Source organism: Pieris rapae, chromosome 11 (assembly GCF_905147795.1).
Source record: "Pieris rapae chromosome 11, ilPieRapa1.1, whole genome shotgun sequence".
Taxonomy (NCBI): domain Eukaryota; kingdom Metazoa; phylum Arthropoda; class Insecta; order Lepidoptera; family Pieridae; genus Pieris; species Pieris rapae.
In genome coordinates, this window is record NC_059519.1 from 2,291,090 (window position 1) to 2,312,671 (window position 21,582).

Genomic DNA, 21,582 nt, shown 5'->3' on the forward strand with positions numbered 1-21,582 from the left:
CCGATTTGGCCGCCCGTTGTATTTCAGTGTACTCTCTTAAATTTTCCAAAAAAGTGTATTTCATAAAAAAAATCTAATTTGCCATTAAATATATATTTTAGTTGTCTTTGATCTACCAAAATAGTCTATTGTACGGAATACTTTGTGACTGGCTTTCCACAGAAAGTTGCGTTTGACATATTTATAATTTCATATTTCCGGTAAGTTAGGATAAACAATTCAAAAACCATAACAAAAAATTTACTTCTAATCTTCCTAAAGCTTGACTCTTGTCAAAAATCTTCTTAATGTTGCCATTTTTTCCTCAGTCAGGCCAAACACTCGCCTTGACTTTGACATATAATCCTTACATACACAGCAACTGCTAGGATTAATTGTCCAACAGATTAAAGTTTTCAGTCATTTAACAAAGTTACAACTTTTAATGGAATTGAGGACATTATCACAACCGTTATAACCATTATAACTATTTTTTAGCTTTATTTAACTATATTAATAACTTGTTAAACTGTCTATACATTTTTTTATTTATTACGTGCTTCCACGTCTCATATTTACTAACGATAGCTCCGTACTTCATAAATATTTTAGTGTTGTAATATTTTGTAATTATTATTCTTAGATACCTGTATTTTATGAAAATATTTGTTAATAGTGCAATTTCCACATGCCATCTAGTTTAGCGTCGCGTTTCAAAATATACTGATAAATCAACTGGATTTTTCGAAATAATTATTTTAAAAAGTTAAATTATATGAAAAAAAAAGAGTGTGTGTACTTATGTACACGCGTTAGAAAATATACTTCTTTGGCGTATGGAAAAAAAATGCAGAAGTGATTAACAATAAATATTAAAATGAGTCAAAAATATGTAATTTAAATAAATAAAGTATTGGTACATACTATCACTGTCGTATATGAAATTATTGATTTAAAAACAACAAAATAATAATATTTATTCACACTGTTTAATTGTAATAGTGTACTGTTACGAATCACGTGTTCTAAATATAAAAACACTAGAATAATATACAACTTGATCATAGTTATTTTGTTATACATATCGATTTTCATGCCACCTAGAGCTAACTTAACGATGTCGAATTTAGGTGTTGATGTGCGCGCGCATCCTAAAAATTCACTCTCATCATTTTTCTCCATCGCGCCAAAAGCAGTATAACTTCAAAGTTAATCGTGTTTTGGTTACCGATACTTGGTTGAAATTATTATGAATGATTAAAATGTAATAACGTTTCTTGCTACCTTTAAAAATAAAATTTACAATTATTATTGTTTATTTGCTTTTGCTTTTGCTATTGCTATTTTACACAGTCTTAAAATACAATTTGCTAATAAAGGCTGTTCCGATACATTTTACTATCTCGCCCATATTCTATGTTTTTAACATATGGATGATACATTTAAACTTTTGACGGTATCGCGTTTTGTATATAAGGAAGTATATTCTGAAACACGCCGAAGAATATACAAAAAAAGTATTTTGTAGGAATGTTTCGATGTTTGTTTAAGGTATTAAAAATAGCGAACATATATCTTTGTGGGTCGTTGTAAGGTATATTTTGTACTAGCCACGTAAATGTTGTATTACACAATGTGATTCTCTGTGATAAAATAATTAATATTTATTATTTTTGTGTTTTATTTATATCATCACCCTAAAGTTCTAACCTAACATGACAACGAAAATAAATGAAGCCTTAAGTTTACCTGTATATCAAATTATTAAAAAAAACAATTTTTGCTGTTTTGGGTGTGTGTTAAGTGTGGCATAGAAACCTGACTGAATAATATGAGAGCTTTCTTTCAGTAGTATTTGAAGAAAACTCTATTCTACTTATGATTATAGACGTATTTGGATTCGAACGACAACCCTTACAAGTATGTAGTTGTTTAAAGTGCCAAAATATGTTTTTATGCATTATCACGTTTTAAACCTCTTGTTCGTAATAAAGCATACAAAATATTCATGGAAACTAATGTGGTAGCACTAGCTCGAGACTAACTGTGACGCTGTATCATTAATTGGTTATGTGTTCCAACCCCGGATGGGATTTTAAGCTATTGCATATATTTTATCGCTGGCTTTGAGCGCGGCGACCGAATCAAGAAAATAATGAACCTATCAGTCTCCGAATTCCACATATTTTGTTGGTTTATGTGCGCATACAAATAAAACATTATTTAATCTTTAATAGCAGTCTGTTAATAATTTTGTAGGCGAATAAGTTTTATAAAAGAAAGGCATTTTTTTGCAAATAAAACAACTGTAATATACCTAGTCTTGCCATAAATACTGAAACAAAGAAAAAAAAATTTTTTTCTGTTGCAAATAACATTTATTACTTTTACAGTGTGTTAGTTTAATACATAAATAAAAAACAATTTATAATATAAAAAACTTATTAGAAGTGGTCTCCATTGGGTGCGATACAGTCCTTAAAACGTTGAGGCCAGTTATCAATAGAAGCACGCACTCTTTCCATGGGAAAATTCTTCTTCACTGCTAATCGTACGGATTGTTTTAGGGCCTCCAAATTATGATGCCGTTTAGAGCAAGCCATACTCTCTAAAACTGACCATAAATCATAATCTAGCGGATTAAGATCGGGACTAGACGACGGCAAGTCTTCAGCGCTGATGAAGTCCGAAACGTTCATTTTAACCAAGACTGCGTAGGCCGAGCTTTATGATCCAGTTCCGAGTCTTGCTGGAAGGACCATTCTTTGTTATTGAAAATGGTGTTGTTAAGGGGCTTCACTACCTTCTCAAGGATGGTATCTTGATACACTTGTGCCGAAGTTTTGCTACCTTTTTCACAAAAGTATGGCTCAGTCTCTCCTTCATAGCTAATACCCCACCAAACCATTACCGAAGTCAGATAGTGCCCACGTTGCACTCTGTCTAGTAATTGGGAAGCTTCCTTAGAGCTTTGAGAATAAATACGGTGATTTTGTTTGTTAAAATGTTGCTTGATTGTAAAAAAATTCGTTCCGCGTACCGCTTCAGATTTTTTTTCGATTTTATCACCCTAATCTTTTTTAAATTACCAGTTGAGAAATTACCAATACGTCTCTTATAGGCTACAAGTCTTAGTCATCTTTTAAAATACGCGACATGGTTCTAGGTGCCATTTTCATCTCCCGATATAAAATCTTTTGCTTTCGGACAGGATTTCTTCGGATTCTTTCCCTTACTGCTTTGACCATCTTTTTCGTACGAACATTGTACCTATTAATAGCCCGGTACACACATATTTTTCTAATACCAAGCGTATGGAGAGTTTTAAAAATTGTATATGCCTCCATACCTACTTTGTGTAATGCAATCACAGCGATTCGGTTCTCTTCATCACCCCACTGCATTTTAATATAGCAAAATATTATACAAAGTATTGGCGCCAAAATGAGAAAACTTAATGGACAATCATATAAAAATGACACATTCCAAATCCAAATGTAATATTTTGTTTATTTTTAGTTGTATCAGTATTTATGGCCAGACTAAGTATATAAAATACAGTAACAAATTGAATGTTATTTTGAAAATTTAATTTCAGCTGGAATAATTTTATCGTGCATTACCTACAGATATTATCGAAATTTGATATATTGTACAGCCGTAAATTGGTCACATAACATTGACATAATGCAAAACGATTCGGAATTCTCCCCGAATGTAGGGAAACGGTAATAGTACTTGTAACACTGAAAGCAGCTGTTCAATGCGTCGCGTCACTGATCGCAGCCATTTTTGTTTTGCATCTCGCTCTCCCATAGCTACAGTTTCATCATTCATGAGCTCTCTTTCTTCATACACAACCGTTCGGCCCGCGTCCCCCACTCACCCGAAATACAACAGTTTCGTTCGATTTTCGCCGTGTTCTGACGTTTGGATCAATTCCCTAAATTTTATACCGTGATATCCTTTGTCCTGATTAAATTACCTTATTATAACAAGGATACAATAATTACTCAAAACCAATCGAAAAGTCACTCCTTTACGGTAATAACTGGTAAAATTGACAGGTGCCCGTCGTTCGTGTTGTGTGCGTTTAATCAGTGATTCCCGCATCGTCGTTCGAGCATGAATAATATAGAAGTAACCGGTAACAGCGTCGCGTGTCAACCGGGAAGAGCTTGGTGATCGGGGCAGTGTCGGGGTTGAGGTTAACGTGTAATGTTGATGAGTCTGCGGTGACGACGAGACGCGGAGTGGTTGGATGGCGGCAGTAAGCGGCCCCGCGCGGCACTCTCGCGTCTCCATGAGTGTCTCCATGTCGCTGATGCAGGGCGGTACCCAGAGTGCTCCCCAGGGCGCCATCCTGGCGGCAGCGGCGCCCTACTATCAGACACCGGCCATTCCGACCGATGTGCAGCCCGATAGACCCATAGGATATGGCGCATTTGGAGTAGTATGGTGAGTAACTCATGGTATTTTTACTAGTGTAAGATTCTAAAGAAATGATTTATTTAACAGTGGTGATTAGTACTTTTATCAAATTATAAGTACGCCTTTTTCACCTTACATTACTGTATTATATTAATAATATTTTTCAAATGAAATTTGTTATTCAACATTGGCTATATGTTTATAAATATTGATAATTGAATAAAATAACATTATTTGATTAAATTCTTAATTCATTATGCATATTAATCATTTAATTCCACCCATTCATCAAGTTAAACACATACTTAAATAACATAATTTACCTATAGTATAATTAAACCAAAAGGATGGGCTAAGTTTTATAATATATATTTATAATCATTTTATAAGCTTTTTAACTTTTTAGCATTTTAACTGTGTATTTGAGTTTTCTATCTATAGGTAATTTCATGAAAATAATTATACATCTTTTTTTCATAATAATTTCAACAAAATAGTATTTCCGCAATTGACATTTGACACTGCCGAAACTTGTCAGTTTTCATTTTTTAGTAAAGATTTTTTTTTAATTTATGATGATAATAAAGTAATCAGTTAATGTCATTCAGAGATAATTAAATTTAGGCACAGTTTTTATTACTTTGTTAAGAATAGGTAGAAAATTTTGTCCTGTTGTATGTCGTCCTAGCTTACATTTTCATGATAAAGACTTGAAATACACAGCATTAAGTGCTTAGGTAACAGAAATAATTCAATGCAGCCCTGCTTTTTGTGATAACGAAAAGAAAAACACAGCCTATTGTCATTTGGTCACAATGCGCTTCGCGCGATCGCCAATACATTCAAACTTACACAATTACTAATAATCATCAAAGACTATTGAAATCTGCATTGAAACAAAACCTTGCTTTGTTGAATGAATAACGAAGTCTGGCCACGCCAGTTTAGACCTTCGCTTCTGACACATTTGGCAATGAACAACCTTGTGGGCTAATTTTTGAAAACCCGATTTTATTAGTTTGAATCCTTATAATTATACAGCTTTGAATTTTTTCCTGAAACAATACGTTTTATTGTCAAGGATGATTTACATGTACTTCCCAAATGGTACTATTTAAATAAATAAAACATTTACGAATTACATACCCAATTTTGTTTTTATTATTTCAATTGTCTCATGCACGATTGCCGAAATGCAGACAAATAATCTAATTATGTAATTATTTTAAGTCAACGAGTAAAATTGATTTTAAACTGAAATTCAATTTATGTCTGTTAGTTGAAAATTTTCAATAAGTTTCTGCCGCATTATAAACTTTTACAACATGTGCGTCAAGTTCAATAATGTGTTCCTATTAAGTACTCCGTAAACACGTGGTGTTTGGCGTAATCTGTCGAGGCGTATTCGAATCAGCGTGAAAGACATAAGAGTTATTTTCAATATTCATGTAACTTGCGATTGAATGCACGTTGCGCTCGAGCTATCATTGTTTCAAGGGATTCTCGACCGAATTTATGTGTCTTTAGATTGCTTTTCATTTATCAGTACTGAGTTTCGTAATCGAAAGCTTAATTTAGTGGCTAAAACAACCTACTGGCTTTCTGGCTAAGGTCGTGTTTGCTTTGCGATCGGTTAGCGCGGTTTAGTGCAATGCGAGGGTTGTTGAGTATAGGTGGATGGGGCATTGTGTAGATTCGTCGTGCGTAGGTAGGGTCGAGGGAGCGTCGATTGTGTGAACGAACGCGGGAAGGGAGGTACTTGATTATTCCGAGACCGCGTCTATCGCCAGTCGAGGGTCCTAAAATCCGGCCCAGGGCAGTCTCCGTTCATCGTACACGCTCGTTAAATGCGAATAAGCACTAACTTTTATCTTATTCGCTGAGCTAAGTTTTTCCAGTTTTACAGGTTAGGTTCGCAATCTTGTTTAAGCGTCACATCGAAAAGTTAACGTATCAGGTATTTTACGAAAACTACCAGATAAGATATGTTACGGCTTATTGGTGTGTTTATTAGTATATATAATGTTATGTGTCAACTTATATATTTATATATAGTAATGGTTGGACTTAAATCAATATTTATCTCATTTTAATATGGGATAGACAGAACACATATAAAACATTGGGATGTATGGCAGTGAGATTCTTCCGAAGCTGTCCAATATAGCAGGGTATAATTAATTATAGAAATTACCCATGAAAGGCTCTCATGTTTATCATACGTTGCTAGCCCAGTCATATTAGGGCTTTCACCTCGGAATGAAAGATAATAAGCTGCAAATTGGTATGAACCTTTGTTTTGTCATTCTAAATGTTGTCTCAAAAGTCACAATCGTTATCGTGTCCGCGTCTCAAGATATTCAAGGTCAAAGGTCACAAAAATCGGTTTTTCGCGAATATCTGGCTTCCTATCGGTTAAATGAGATTTGCATTTATTATAAAAGTTGTAGGCTATAAAATTCCCTACAACTTTTGTTTAAACTTTTTTTTCATACGACCAACCGTTTTGAAGGTAGATCGCGAAGTGCACATCGTACAGTCATAAACCTGTACAACTGTCAACACTTCCACCAACAAGTGTAGCAGCTCATCAACACATAAAACGTGTCTACTACCAGATTCAATCGTGGTTAGGGAAGGACTTAGAACCTCAAGAATGGGGCTGGATGCTTGAAAATGAAATCCTGGAGCCCATACGAACGTTATTACCTCCAGCACCAGCCGAACTACTAAACGTAATATTTTGCAATTGCAAAAATGGTTGTGGTTCCCGCTGTGGATGCAGAAAATCAGGGCTACAATGTTCTTTAGATTGCGGCCAGTGCAACGGACAAGCTTGCCTCAACGCTTCACTGTATCCAAGTAATCCCGATGAAGAAAATACATATGATCCCGATATTCTGGAAGGTTTGGAGATGAACATGACAGATAATGAGGATGATGACAATGAATCGAACATTTTTGAGCGACAAGAAGCAGAAGAAGACGAAGAAGAAGAAGATAATTAGCTTCCATTTCCAATTTCATTACAATTAAAATCAACAAAGATACTTTTGATATTTGAACTCACATTTTGATAAATGTATATTATGCCGTATTTAATAATAAATAAAAATATGTGTAAAATATATACTCTTACTATCATTTTAACTTAAAATAAAACTAAAATATATAATCCAGAATTAATAATATTTTATACTTAAATAGTTAAATATGAATAATTATATATAAATAATCAAGTTACTTACTTTAATTAAATATAAATAATTAATAGTTAGTACATAAATAATAGGCATTGTTTAATAATTATAATTATTGTAAATAATTGACTTTATAACGTACTGATAACCATAACTCACGCTTGACCTTGCATTAGGCCGTATATGACTGTACGATGTGCACTTCGCGCTCTACCTTCAAAGCGGTTGGTCGTATGAAAAAAAAGTTTAAACAAAAGTTGTAGGGAATTTTATAGCCTACAACTTTTATAATAAATGCAAATCTCATTCAACCGATAGGAAGCCAGATATTCGCGAAAAACCGATTTTTGTGACCTTTGACCTTGAATATCTTGAGACGCGGACACGATAACGATTGTGACTTTTGAGACAACATTCAGAATGACAAAACAAAGGTTCATACCAATTTGCAGCTTATTATCTTTCATTCCGAGGTTGACCCCTTTTCTTACCTAATATGACTGGGCTATGCGTGTTATGTCCCGCTGGGATGTGTGGGATCGAGTATATAATATTAATTAGGAGAGAAATGCGGGCTGATTGATTGGGCTCGGTGCTGCACCCAGTCCAGAATGACGCCCACACCTTAATCGATTGAAAATTGCAAACCACTATCTTAATTAACGATTCTTGTCGATTTACTTTTTTAATTAAAATTATATATAAAAATATGTGAATTTTAGAGACCTTGGATTGTTGTTGATGAGGGCTGTAAAACCTAAAGAGGAATTAGAGGAGAATAGGTTTGAGATCTGGGTTTATCGACGTATGCTTAAAATTTGTTGGAGAGACGGCATACGAAATACAACCTTGCTGGACAGAATGCAGAAGAACAAGGAAGTGCGTATGAAGGTTAAGAAAAGGAAACTTGAGTATTTTGGACACGTTTTACGTTACTCCAAAATATACGAGCTCCTTCAACTACTTATACAAGGCAAAGTGCCAGGTAGAAGGTGACCTGGCCGCAGATGCACGCCCTGGTTAAAAACTTCAAGACAATGGTCAAAGCACCAAGTCATTGTTTAGAAGCGCGGCATCCAAAATTAAACTAGGTATTATGATCACCAACCTTTGCAAGGAGATGGAGCTATAAGATGAAAGTATTAGGAGAAATACATTATTAACACTTTATTTGATCGTTTGTTTTATTCGAAAGCATCATAATGACGAGTCATCTTTCTCATTGGATGGTGAGAAACAAAATAATGTTCAAATTATTTGAATGTACCTACATAAGTAGCAAGGTATCCAAAATGGGCCTCTCCCAGTCATTACAATTTGAGCACTCCAATTTTCTCTGATGTCTTTACAATTGAGCCTTCGCTTAAGTTGGATCAAAGACTTCGAACGAAATGTAAAACTAAAAATACGGAAGGTTGAAATTTGAATAACGTTTATTTTAGGGACTTCTACCTGAATGTTTTTGTAGCTAAACTTCTTGCTGCATTGAACTTATTGAATTAGGGTGTCATTATGTACATAATGTTAAATAGTGTAGATGGACTCTCGGTTGAAAGTTTTAAATTTGTGAGAATAATATACTTTTTGTCAGCTATTAATTTGAAATTTCCGCTGAATATAAAAATACGTAGTCCCAAATATATATTTCAAAATCAAAATCATATATTTATATATTTAACACTGTACACTTATGAACGTCAAAAATACATATTAAATGCTTTTAATTTGATATTTACTGCCAGTTCTCAAATCAAGGGAACGGAAGAGAAGAACTGGCAATTAACTCTCCGCTACTCTTTTTAATTGCCAAGTTTTTTGTTTTACACAATGTTTGTAAGGAGCTGCAACCATTACACCATGCAAGTAAGAGTTTAGTTGTTTTAAAATCTGCAATAATCCAATATTTAAATACGAAGGTACTTCAACAATTATACATCGACAAATATCTACCCTCATTGTTTGGAATCAAAAAACGCTATCGCCATTTAATCGTGATTTAATAGATGGCTACAAATTATCAATAACAAATTTATGGCTAGGATATGAAACTGGAAGCGTGTAGTGTTAGCGCGATAACGGAAACGATTCTGGCGCCCTGTTTGTAACGAGGTCGCATGCGTCGTGTGCTGGTTATATGACGTGACACAATTAATATCTAAGGAGAACCATGCAAATGTTTTAGTTTGATTCTAGTTACGATTTAGTTAGCCCGAGCCTCGTGTACATGCTTAGTTTGGAGGTTTAGGTTTGTTAATCATGTGGCTTATTATAAATTTTGCTTTATTAGTGCAAACGCTTGGCTCATGAGTAACACTTACGACACATTTATAATCACAATTAACACTTAACTTAGCTCAGTGCAGACTGAATTACTTTCGAGATACCGTTGAGCAATATTTTAAACCAGAAGCGCATATATTATGTTATGTATATTTTTTGGATTGATTGATCTTGCACACTTCACATATAAAGCTTTATCTGTATTTATAATGTACATTATTAATTATGCTTCATCAGCGGTATTTTTATCTTTGAAATAATTGTCAGATTTGTAAGTCCCACTTTCTAAGCTCGACATTGACAGTATCATCACTTTTGATGACTTGGTATTTTTATTTAAGTTAATAACTGGATAAATTTAGACTCGCAGATCTTTACGAATTTAATTAGTTTTTTTAATAAAGTTAAAAAGTTTTTTTATTAAAGGCATCGTTTAACATTACGATCTTTTATTTTATTAAATGAGGTGAAAATGCGCACACGCAGGCCCGCGCTAAAGATGTCGAGCTTAAAGCGGGGACTGTGGGACTGGGTCTACATTCAAATCCCTCTGCTATTCAGAGGGGCGGCGAGACTGCACCCACTAATACCTCAGCCCTTCACACGCCCTTGAGATGGTCCCTCGGGGTTCGCCAGGCATTCTACCCAATGGACCCGGGAATATCCGACCGAGAGAGACCGAGAGGTCGAGACCTCAGCCTTGACCACCGATCAGTCTACGGCCATCCCCAGACCTCTCCCTCAATCGCTTCGCTGCCTCCTTCTGCAGCAAAACATTACGATGTTGCCTAACCTAAAACTAATGAGTAATTAAGTTTTACCAAATTTACTAATCATTAACATAAGAAAGCGTCCAATATCACTACTTACTTATTAAATCCTTCATTATTAGATTAAGGTTCTATAGATTAATATAAATATATTTTTATATAACTTTTGGTTATGCACTTCTTGCACTCATCATTTTTTATTTTGTTGTCATTTCTTACTAGGGTTGCCTGGAAGAGATCGCTTGTTAGCGATAAGGCCGCCCGTTGCATCCCTTGTAATTTTTATGTATTGTGTTATTTGTGTTTCTTTCTAAGTGTGAATAAATTAATAAATAAATAAAATATTTTAAGCTATTGTTTTTTAAATACTATCGATTGAATTAGTAGGCGATTTATATTCTTAAACACGCTCAATTGTTTCATACGTTGACGTCATAGCTATAAGAGACCTTTTGACTCTAACAATTATAAGTCATATATTCTACGTATTTTTTTTTGGTATTCAAACGATGGTTAATGATGATATATCAGGATGAAAAGTTCAAAAGATTATTTTGAGTTTATTTTAAAAAACGATTGGTAATATTTATTTAACGCATTAATAATTAATTATTCCGAATGCGAGGCCGGCACTCCTTAGCCCTCAGCCATTGAGATGTCCATGGGCGGCGGTGTCATTTAACATCAGATGAACCTCGTACATATCATACCTACTCACCTCATACAATGTTCTAGACGTTATCTAAAATAGTCTGAACTTAATGAAAACAGCTGTTTGCGATAATAGTGTAAATCTTATCAGTGTATATATAATATTTAAGGAATTATCACACTTCATAAAATCTATTTTTAAACGAAAAATTCAGTACTTTTTTTAGTGTTTCCTTTGTTTATATTGTATATATAGAAGCTTATACATGCGCTTCGGTATTGGTGGATAGAAAACAAAAAAAAACGGAGCATTATACAAAGCCTGTAATTAACGGTGTTTTTTTTGTATAATATAAAGCGTTCGCACATCGTTATCGTGCCATTGACATGCACGGTATCTTGATCGAAGAAGCGGCCGTTGAAAACCGTGACTGTATTTTTCTTGGCAAATATGTTTTATTGGGGTAATACGATAGGTAATTAAACATTGACGCGTTCGTTACACTTGTGGCCTGGTCAATATTGCGGCGTTCTATTTTAGCTCTGAAAATAAATACACCATTTTGTAGAATTTGTATTTTTGAATTTAAATTAATTTGGTGTACTTATTATTTTCCAACTATATTTAATTTTAGTTAGGTATGATAAGATTTATATACACAACAATTATGCTGAGGGTCCCACATAAAAAACTAATTCTGTAAAAAGCCGGCAACCCATTTGCCATCTGGCAATGTCAGTGTCCGTAGGCGGCGGAATCACATTCCTGAGCCTTCTGTTAAAAGGCTCAACTAAATGCAATGTGAAAAAAAACAATAAATATAGACAGTAAGTAAATATTATCGGATTTTTTTAATTAATCACTTTAAAGTTTAGGCTTTTTGTATTGGGCATTCTCAGCAAAAAATAATTTGAAAGATCAAGACATTCATGATGATGTCAAGGAAATTATCATACTCAAACTAAGCAGATAAGCTGATACATAATTTGTATATGGGTCAATCAACTTTTATTTGTCCTGTAAGTACTATGTTTTGTCCCTGACCAATAATCGCAGTTCTAAAGAAAATTAAGTGGTTTTTGGCATATGTCGCATTTTTCTTATTATTAAGCAAACATACGAGTAATTTTTTTTAAATAAATCACTATTAAACTGGAATTTTAATGGTTGTCCAGGTGACAAAATATCTGGATGTAGCGTTTTTTTATTTGTCCCCCAGTAGCTATTTACAATGAAACATTACTTTATACAAAAAAATATTATATAGCAATTAATTACGCGTGTACATAATTATTCATTACAATGTTCACTAAGATGCTAGCATATAGATTTTTGTTTGTTTCATAATTTTACCGAATTTTTTGCATGTTCGTTTTGGTCCCTATTATATTTTATTATTCCGACTTCCACCGGACAACGGTAAAAAAGTTCCGAAATCGAAACATAGATGGAGTGATCAGTGCCTTGACAATAAGTCAGTCGATTTGGTGACAACACTCATCCAACCAACATTTTGATTTCATCATTGCCGCGGTGTCAGTCGGTCGCGCGCGTTTTGAAAAAGTGCGTGGCTTTTTTGTGTGTCTACCGGACAACCAGCACAAAAACGTATTTGATATATCATAGTAAATAAAAGTGAAATATATATATTCTATTTTATCTATATTTTTCACTGTGCGTAAGACCTAATTCAAAATATCATTATTTATTATCAGAAAGCGCAAAGACTGATAAATGTCACTCGGACAACCAGTCACTTGGACAACCAAAACCGTTGTCCGTGGGACATTTTGGTTGCCCATAGGACAATTAATCATAGAATCAGCATAGAGCAATACTTTTCCTTTCAATAATAAAGTCACGTCTTTTATTTATGGAAGACAAATTGAAATCCATCCTATATTAAGTGAGAATAAAGTGACGATTCACAATTATACTGAATTTCAAATGGTTCAGAAGTCTATTTAGTTAGTTGTCCAAGGGACTATTTCGGAGTCAAATTTACTATTTTATTTAAATAAATCGTTCTGCTCTATGTGAATTCTTAAAATATAAATAATTATCTAAAGAAAAAATGTTAAAATATAAAAAAAAATCAAATAAAATTAAAAAAATAAAATTTATCATTGATGTACACTTAAAAGTTGATTGACCCATATGTTATTCCTTAATTAAGCGTGATGTTATAAAATATTTATTAATTAAATACAAGCACTTGATTTAAATAAATAGAACTTTTACAATTTACTCGTGAGATATACACAGTAATTATTTGTTAGTTACGTACGTAAAATTTAGTGAAAATATGATTTTCGTACACATTTTTTAATAAAAAATATGTGAAAATTATAAACGGCTATACACACTATTCCATAATAAATAAACATTTATATAATCCTTCATTACTTTGACTTCATAAATATATTGTTTTAAATTATGTTATTTACCCCGTGCGAGAGAATAGAGATGTATATATATATAAGATAGTGTTTGTTGTTCTTAATTATAACCGAATATGCGTTCACGTAATTATTGTGATTGAGCAGTAATACACCGCTTGTGTATGCTTCACTTACCGTAATGATCTAATCTATTAACCATTACTCAAACGATGACAAATAGCAAGAATAATTACCTAAATTGTTAATTAAACTATTTGGTATTGTAAATTGTATAAGTTTTATAAACAACTGAGATAGTGAGAATCCTGTCTAACATTCCAACTACAATTGTAGGATTTTTTTAATCATACGTCAATCATGCACTTTTTTTACGTGGTAATATAGGATATTCACACTCGCGTTACCAGAATGTATTTATTTATTTCACTACATTATTATTATTACAAAATTAGGCCGTTTGAGTATTACGTAACAGTTGTTCTGCAATTTATACCAGCAAATGTAAGCAAATCTCTCAAAAATAATACTACATTATCGAATTAACTTCGTAGGAATCCTTGATAGAGCATTTCGTTTTGAAGCATAGACAAAGTCCTGGTAAAACGCTTAAAAAAGTAAACATATAATTACAGTTGACGTAATCACTAAATAAGAAAATCAAAGATACCCCCTATAGTGCTTACTGAATACTTTAACGGCCCCAGAGGGATCGAAAGTCCGTTGTCGGCGTTTCAAGAATTGGTGCGCTCCTGTCCTGAAGGTTTCTAAGTCAAACTGGTTTGATAATACTTTAGTGGGCAGATGGTTTCTCATGGTGGTTTGCGGCAAAAACTGCCTTTAAGCCGCACAGCTGTAAAACGACGGACGATAAATGAAACGGGTGGCATTTTGTATTCTGCCTAGACGTCCGGCGTATAACTTAAGAATATCTTAATAATGTTTATAAACATTTAAAGAATAATGTTGAATATGTATTACATAGAAAATTAAACCCGATGCGATCTCCTTCGTTAAGGTTTATACGAAAATGAAAGATAAAAAAAAGTATATTGAATTATTATGATATGAAGCAAGTCTTGGTTTAATTTACAGTTTATTTAATTTATTATTATTACCTCGTATTTAAATAGAAATTTGCTGGAATCTCGTCGTTTTTCCTGAATTACTGACGGTCTTGTACAGCGAGGCGTGGGTGGGACGCAATAATTTGTCCCCGGTCCCACCCTGGGTTGCAGTTACCGGCAAAGGCCAATATCAGTTATACGATACTTGTTAACTACTGGGAAACGTAATGACGTGTGAAGGCTGTTGTGAATTACTGTAATCTCATCTTTAGTTAAACTCAATTCAAAGCTTTCTAAGAAAAGTAGTTTTTAAATAGAACTCATAGTTTGATTAAATTATTTTCGTTTATTTACTTTATATTTAAGGTAATGAAATTGTTAAATAATAAACGAATTAACGGCTAATTAAATATGTCTGGTCAGTACAAGAATCCACTAATAAATATATTTTGATTTAATTCAATTCTGCCGATTTTTTTTATGATGAATTATTGGTCCTGAATAACGATTTCTATATAAAATTATAGTATTAATAGGAAATGTATGCTATAAACTGGGTTGATTTTTGGAGCAGTTAAAGTGAATAATTTATTTAATACCCAAGTCATCAAGATAAATTCACAAACAGACAGATATAGAGAGAATAAGCACAGAGATAAATCAATTTATGATAGACGGTAATGTTATGTATGAGATTCTTTGCACGGGTGGACATTTATTTTTAAATATTTTTTTTAGATATTGATATGTTCTTTAATAGGATAGCCTATATTATGAAAATAATTTAATCAATGACAATGTAGCATTTAAATCGTGAAAGAATTTTTAAAATCGCTCCAGCACTTTTTGAGCCAATTCGCTACAAACATACGTACATGACAAATCTTTCCTCTTAATATTATTAAGTAGTATAGATAAAATATTTTTTGTATTATTTGCATTTCTTCTTTGTTGCTATATATAGGTTTACCGACTGGTAGGGTTATAGAGTATTCAATCTAAAAGTTAAATTAAATCTAACTGCGTATTCTCAAAAAGGACCAGGTAGGGTCATTTAAATCTAAAAGTTCATATCCCAGATGTAATACATCAATCAATCAAGTTGATTTAATGGTTTCTCGTTAATACCAAAATGACCTTCGGTATCCATAACATATCATTTGTCATGGAAATTCCTTTTGTGGATAACGATGTATGACAATCCATCAGAAATCTGAGCGTAAAGCCTTTTCCCATGGCCTTCTATTCCAAATACAGTGTATCGTGTTTCTCTCTTTTTATTGGGGACGATAAATCATATCCTTTAATATTAAAAAGTCTAATCTTAATATATATAAATTACGTGTCACGTCCGCTATGGACTCCTAAACTACCGAACCGATATCAATCAAATTTGCACAGTTTGATCTAACTTGAAAGAAAGAGGATAGCTTACATCTCAATTTATAGCCGCAATATTATTTTATTGCAAATATTTGTTTATTATTTGATACAATTCTAACAGATGGGGCTGTGTTAAAAGTACCAACGTTTCACATAAGCTATCTACCATTCACATAAGTTCTCCTGCCGTTTCCCTTGAATAGTTTACTACTATGTAATATAACAAAAACCTTAGCCACACCAACGCTTGGCCGAGCTTGCTAGTTTTATATATTTTTAAAATCAAAGTAGTACCAATTGAGATATTGGAATGCTTTACTATATACACACTAAAGAAAAGCGAACTTTTCACTATGAAACTATGTAGTAAGGTTAGCTATTTTTATATACTTACTACTATTCAACGTAGAGCCCCTGAATCCCTTGCCGTCTTTGATGTCGGCTGTCTTTGCATCTTCTACTGCATTTACAATGAAGTGTGGTTAAAGGATTTGTCTAGATCACTACCTGCTTATTTTATCATCGCACGTCGAGGCAGAACACGAACCATCCGTATCACCTCGACATCCTTCGTTCCACAAGTGATCGTTTTTTATGGCAGTTTTTGCCACGATAAGGTATTTTCGAACCAAATCGACTTGGGGTTCTTCAAGAATGGAGCATACCAATTCTTAACATGCCGGTAACGCACTCGCGAGCCTCCTGGAATTGAGAGTGTAATATATACTACCACTTCAATAAAATAACGCGTGAATCTTGTTAATAATAATGAAATATAATAGATACATTGTAGTTATATACCGTATTACGAACTAAAATAACCCTATTGCCTATTTATAAATATGCATTTTACATCGCTTAAGCAAGTTACTAGAACGAATAAATTGTTTATTGTTTACTTTTCACGTCGGGTCATTCGGGGAAAGTTCACAAAATAGCTTTATAATAGTCGATGTTTCTCAATTTTATTTTTTGTGATCGCGCCGCAGAACTGGTATTGTTTCGTTGTGAATAATTACGTAAGTGATCCACTTTGAAATTTATCGCTGGAAATGAAATGGTGCCGATTTAAATTAAGATTATTTTAGTATTGACAATACACATAAATGCTTACATTTGATTTTTAATTTAAATTATTATACAATTTTAAGTAGCGTCATCATTTATCAACTAAACAACGTAATAAAATAAAACATTAAGTAACTGTAATTAATTTCTGATGTACCTAGTAATATGCAGGACCTTGTAGACGAAGTTGGTAGCAGCCGACTGGAATTGCCAAATATCACATCATAAAAATATTTAGAATTTGTTTTGTACTGTAATTCACTTCACAATATTATGAACTAGTAATATTTTATTACCCGTTGTTGGGGGTCTGTCTATCTTTCAATGGTATTAAACTTCAAGGTGTTTATTATAATTTAATTCATTTTGTTGTAATTTTGTATGCAAACAGCGTGACTAAGTTTCCGTTGCGCCCCCATGTGAAAACGTTTTACACAATATCGAATTGCCTACCTGCCTTGCAAAACCCTGCCCCCCGGCCCCGCTAGATTGTTTAGGACGTGCGTTCAAGCCATCTTTCATGGTCGCTTACTTTTTGCAATAGCTAGTCGATGTTAATCTAAAACGATTGTAGAATAAATAAAAAAATAATACTCAAAACTGTTAACATTGTTTTTATATTGGGGTCTTGTGGTATATTTTTTCTTAATTTATCTGCAAGCACTAATGTGCCGTGTTTGAAAATGGATAAAAGTTTGTATGAGTCTCTTGTAAAAAATTTACGCAGAAATACATGTCTAAAACTTGATATAAGGACTATCATAATATAATATTTTCATAAGTAACACACAAATAGAAGTGAAATACCAATACTTACTAAAAACATTCAGATGTAAAATGAATAAATTATATTTTAATTTCTTCATTTTGCAATAAATTGTTAATAAATGGAACGTGTTTATTTATCACATAAACGTTTAAGTATCACTTTCATTTACGTTTCATATCTTTCTATTAAATTATGTTTAATGAGACGAAAGGTAATCAATTTTCTACTTAAATTATTCCAAGACGTTGATTTTATGAAAACGTTATGTTGAAGCTGTGTTATAATGTTAAAATATTAAATGTCACACATACTCTCGCATACACAACAATGTATAGATTATATTTTGCTAAATAGACCGTTCATTGCATTTTGATGTTTGATGCTGCTTGTTACTAAAATAAATAATTATTTTTATATTTCGCACTTTGATCTTTAAAATTTTATTTGTGAACAAGAGTTGACTGGAAGGCCGACTGCTAAGGCCGTTGTACTTGGCGACTATGTATTTTTGTATGTGCAAATAAATGCGAGCTCATACAGAACGTATGAAGGATTTGTCGCGCGAGCAGCATTGATCGCTTATGCGTAACCACTTATGGAAGATAACTGTACTGACTTATACGGTTTGTATTCTGATAGTAAATTTTATTCAAGTTTATAGCATCATAAAAATTTCCTTTGAATGCGCCATTAGATAGATTGTTATTACTTCTGATGAAATGTTCTCGTTAAATTGATGTAATTAGAATCGCTCATTGCGTTGTGATTATGTTTTATTAAGATCGTTAAATAGGCTGTTATCGAAATAAAGTTTTATTATCTATATTACTAGATTGCTGTTCGATTGTCCGTCTAAAACTCGAGAATGTCTGGCTGATATTGAAATATTAGTAGACGTCCAGAGAAGGTTCAGACTTTGGACAGTGGGGAACATGAATAAGAAGAGATGGTAATTAGCTGGGAAATTTTTGATGCTTTTCGCATGATTGATAGAACAACTATATGCAAGTGATAAAGTTCTAATAAATCAATAGCGTAGTTGACAATTTAGCGATGCTTCCGCCTGACATTCCGAAATTCGGTCAATGTCGACATTCAACAAATCCTTCTCATTCAAAACAGCAACCTTATGCGAAAGAAGTATTTAGTTTCGACGGTTTACAGCTTAGAGTTGTGCGGAAAGAGAATCGGCGTGGTTACAATATAATTATCATTTAGATACTTATCATTTATCGATACTTTTGTCATATTTGCATCGTATGATGTTACACTATAGTCATGCACCCGTCTCACCTCACTCGGACGGCAAAACAGCGGTCGCAGAGCAGGAGAAAAATAATAAACAATTCGATCTGTTTCCTTTAGAGTAGATACTCTTGGGCCGTGGGGTGCACAAGTACTAATTAAAGATTAAAGTTGGCATCTGGTAGATATACCGGTGACCATGCCATGCCATGTGCTGTATTTTTGTGTGTTTGTATTAATGAATTTATAAGGTTTTAATAAAGAAAATAACAAACATAGAAACAATTAAAATACAGACGTCGTCGTTTACTGTGACTGTGTTGTCAACATAAAATAAATGGGCCATTCTCTACTAACTGGAAACTTGTCTATTGACAGTTGTCCTAACCTTTTTTTTCTAAAAAATAAAAATATAATATGTTAATTCGATAGATAGTTATAATATATAAATATTTAAACAAGAAACCATCGTAATTTTCCCTTATTTGTCGAATTATAAGCAATTTTGTGAAAAAACGCGGCAGAGGACTGTTTTGCCACCCAGAGGACTGTTTTATCTACCCAGATACTAGTTTAAGTCAATGTTTATATGAATAAAAACACAATATTAGTTATTAAATGTAATCAAATAAATTATCTTCTTTATTAAATACTGTATCACATACGGAAATATTTATATTTATTAGGAAGAAATTGCGAGTTTCGCTCTCTGAGTAACAAATTAAAATAATTATAATCAAAATTAAGCTTAGGTACTAAGAATCAGCCTTGTTTACTTATCAATGCAGACTTATTTCTCAAAAACAGGTACAGGTATATTAAAATAATAAAATATTCGTTTCCCTTTTAGGGCAATATCTGGGTTTGGCAACTTCTTTAATACTTGGTCAAAGGACACATCAGAAACATCATTTTCATCGACTCTGAACGTGTGTCCTTTGTCATCAAACAAACAAATTTTTAAGAAGGTTACTGTTAGTTCGCCTTCTTCCATATCTATCTTATTAATTACTGCAGCATAACAATATTCAGTGTTTCTTACTAGAAATTTAACCAAGACGTAATCACCGATGGTGTAATTCTGTTGGTTAATTGAACTAGGTCCAGCTAGTGCAGCGTCGTCGTCGGTCTTCATTGTGGGATCCTGTGAGTTGTCCATGTTTTCATTTTCAGAGTCTGTGTAAATTACATCTACGTTAAGTTTTGTCTTGTTTTTGTACTGTAACGCTACTAAATTAAAATGCTGGCACTCGTCTTCACAATTGCAACTTATACTTTTCATTATGAGTTTAGCGCATCTTGGAGCTGATTCCAGAGGACTTCTTAATATTTCAGCCTTTATTTGATGTATTTTTAGAGTGCCATTAAAGTCTGTCTAAGTCTAAGTCTGCGGTTGTCATCATTTTTTTTTGTAATACTCGATCTTTTTGTCTTTATCCTTTATAATTTTGTCACGTTTCTTTCTCGCATTACGCTTTCTCGCATTACTTGCATCACTTCGTGGAGTGGTCATAGGACTCATAGGTAGTATTGATGGAGAGACGGAACATTGAGTAGGAGGAGAACCCTCGGTTTCGGGCGTATTTTGTCGTACAAAATTGTTTGTAATTTCTTTCAAAGCTTTTTTTTTGCGCGATAGGTAGCACAGTGCTCTCTCCACTCTTTAGTCACAGCTTTGTGTTCACGTCGACTCAAATCTTTAACTAGCTTTCTTGTGCCTTTTTCCTTCTTCCTTTGGTAGTTTCGTCGTTCTTTTTCCTTCAATTGCTCTCTTTTTACAGGGTCATTTTTTAGCCGTTGATATCTTAACCTTTCAGCAATTCTTTTCTGCTCTTTTATTTCTTCTTTGGTTTTAGGTTTCTTCTTTGGTGGCATTGCGTCAGTACTAAAACAATAAAATTAACTTTCAAAATTGAATTTAAAATGGTAGGGTTTAAAAACAGGTAGTTATTAGGTACATATTATTGTATATTTCAAAATCCATAATAATAGAAAACAAGACCTGAATGAGCGTGGCATGCCTTTGTAATAAAGAAAAAAGCTATCGACAAACAGTAGGTTAGTGCATACTATAAGGAATATTAATAAAATACACGGACGTCAAATAAAACAGTTCTCTGTTACATTGAACAGTTCTCTGTGTTATAAATTTCCAGAGGACTGTTGCACAGAGGACTGTTATTTTTACGTAAAAATGTCATACCACGTATGAGTTTAAATATATAACTTGATAACACTGAGACAGCTTTAAATTATCACACTAAGCAATTTTTTGTTAAATAAATATAATTATAACACATAAAACACCATTAAATAGACTTACCAGAGGAATGTTCACT

At 33.2% G+C, this 21,582-nt stretch overlaps 1 protein-coding gene across 1 annotated transcript in view; it reads left to right on the plus strand.

Annotated features, from left to right (window-relative positions):
* Positions 1 to 3,837: 3,837 nt before the first annotated feature.
* LOC110996863 (serine/threonine-protein kinase NLK-like) overlaps positions 3,838 to 21,582 on the plus strand; it is a 109,460-nt gene continuing 91,715 nt past the window's right edge. The window contains 1 exon segment of the mRNA XM_022264734.2: positions 3,838 to 4,437. Within this exon segment, the coding sequence (XP_022120426.1) occupies positions 4,241 to 4,437 (197 nt within the window). The 5' untranslated portion in view covers positions 3,838 to 4,240.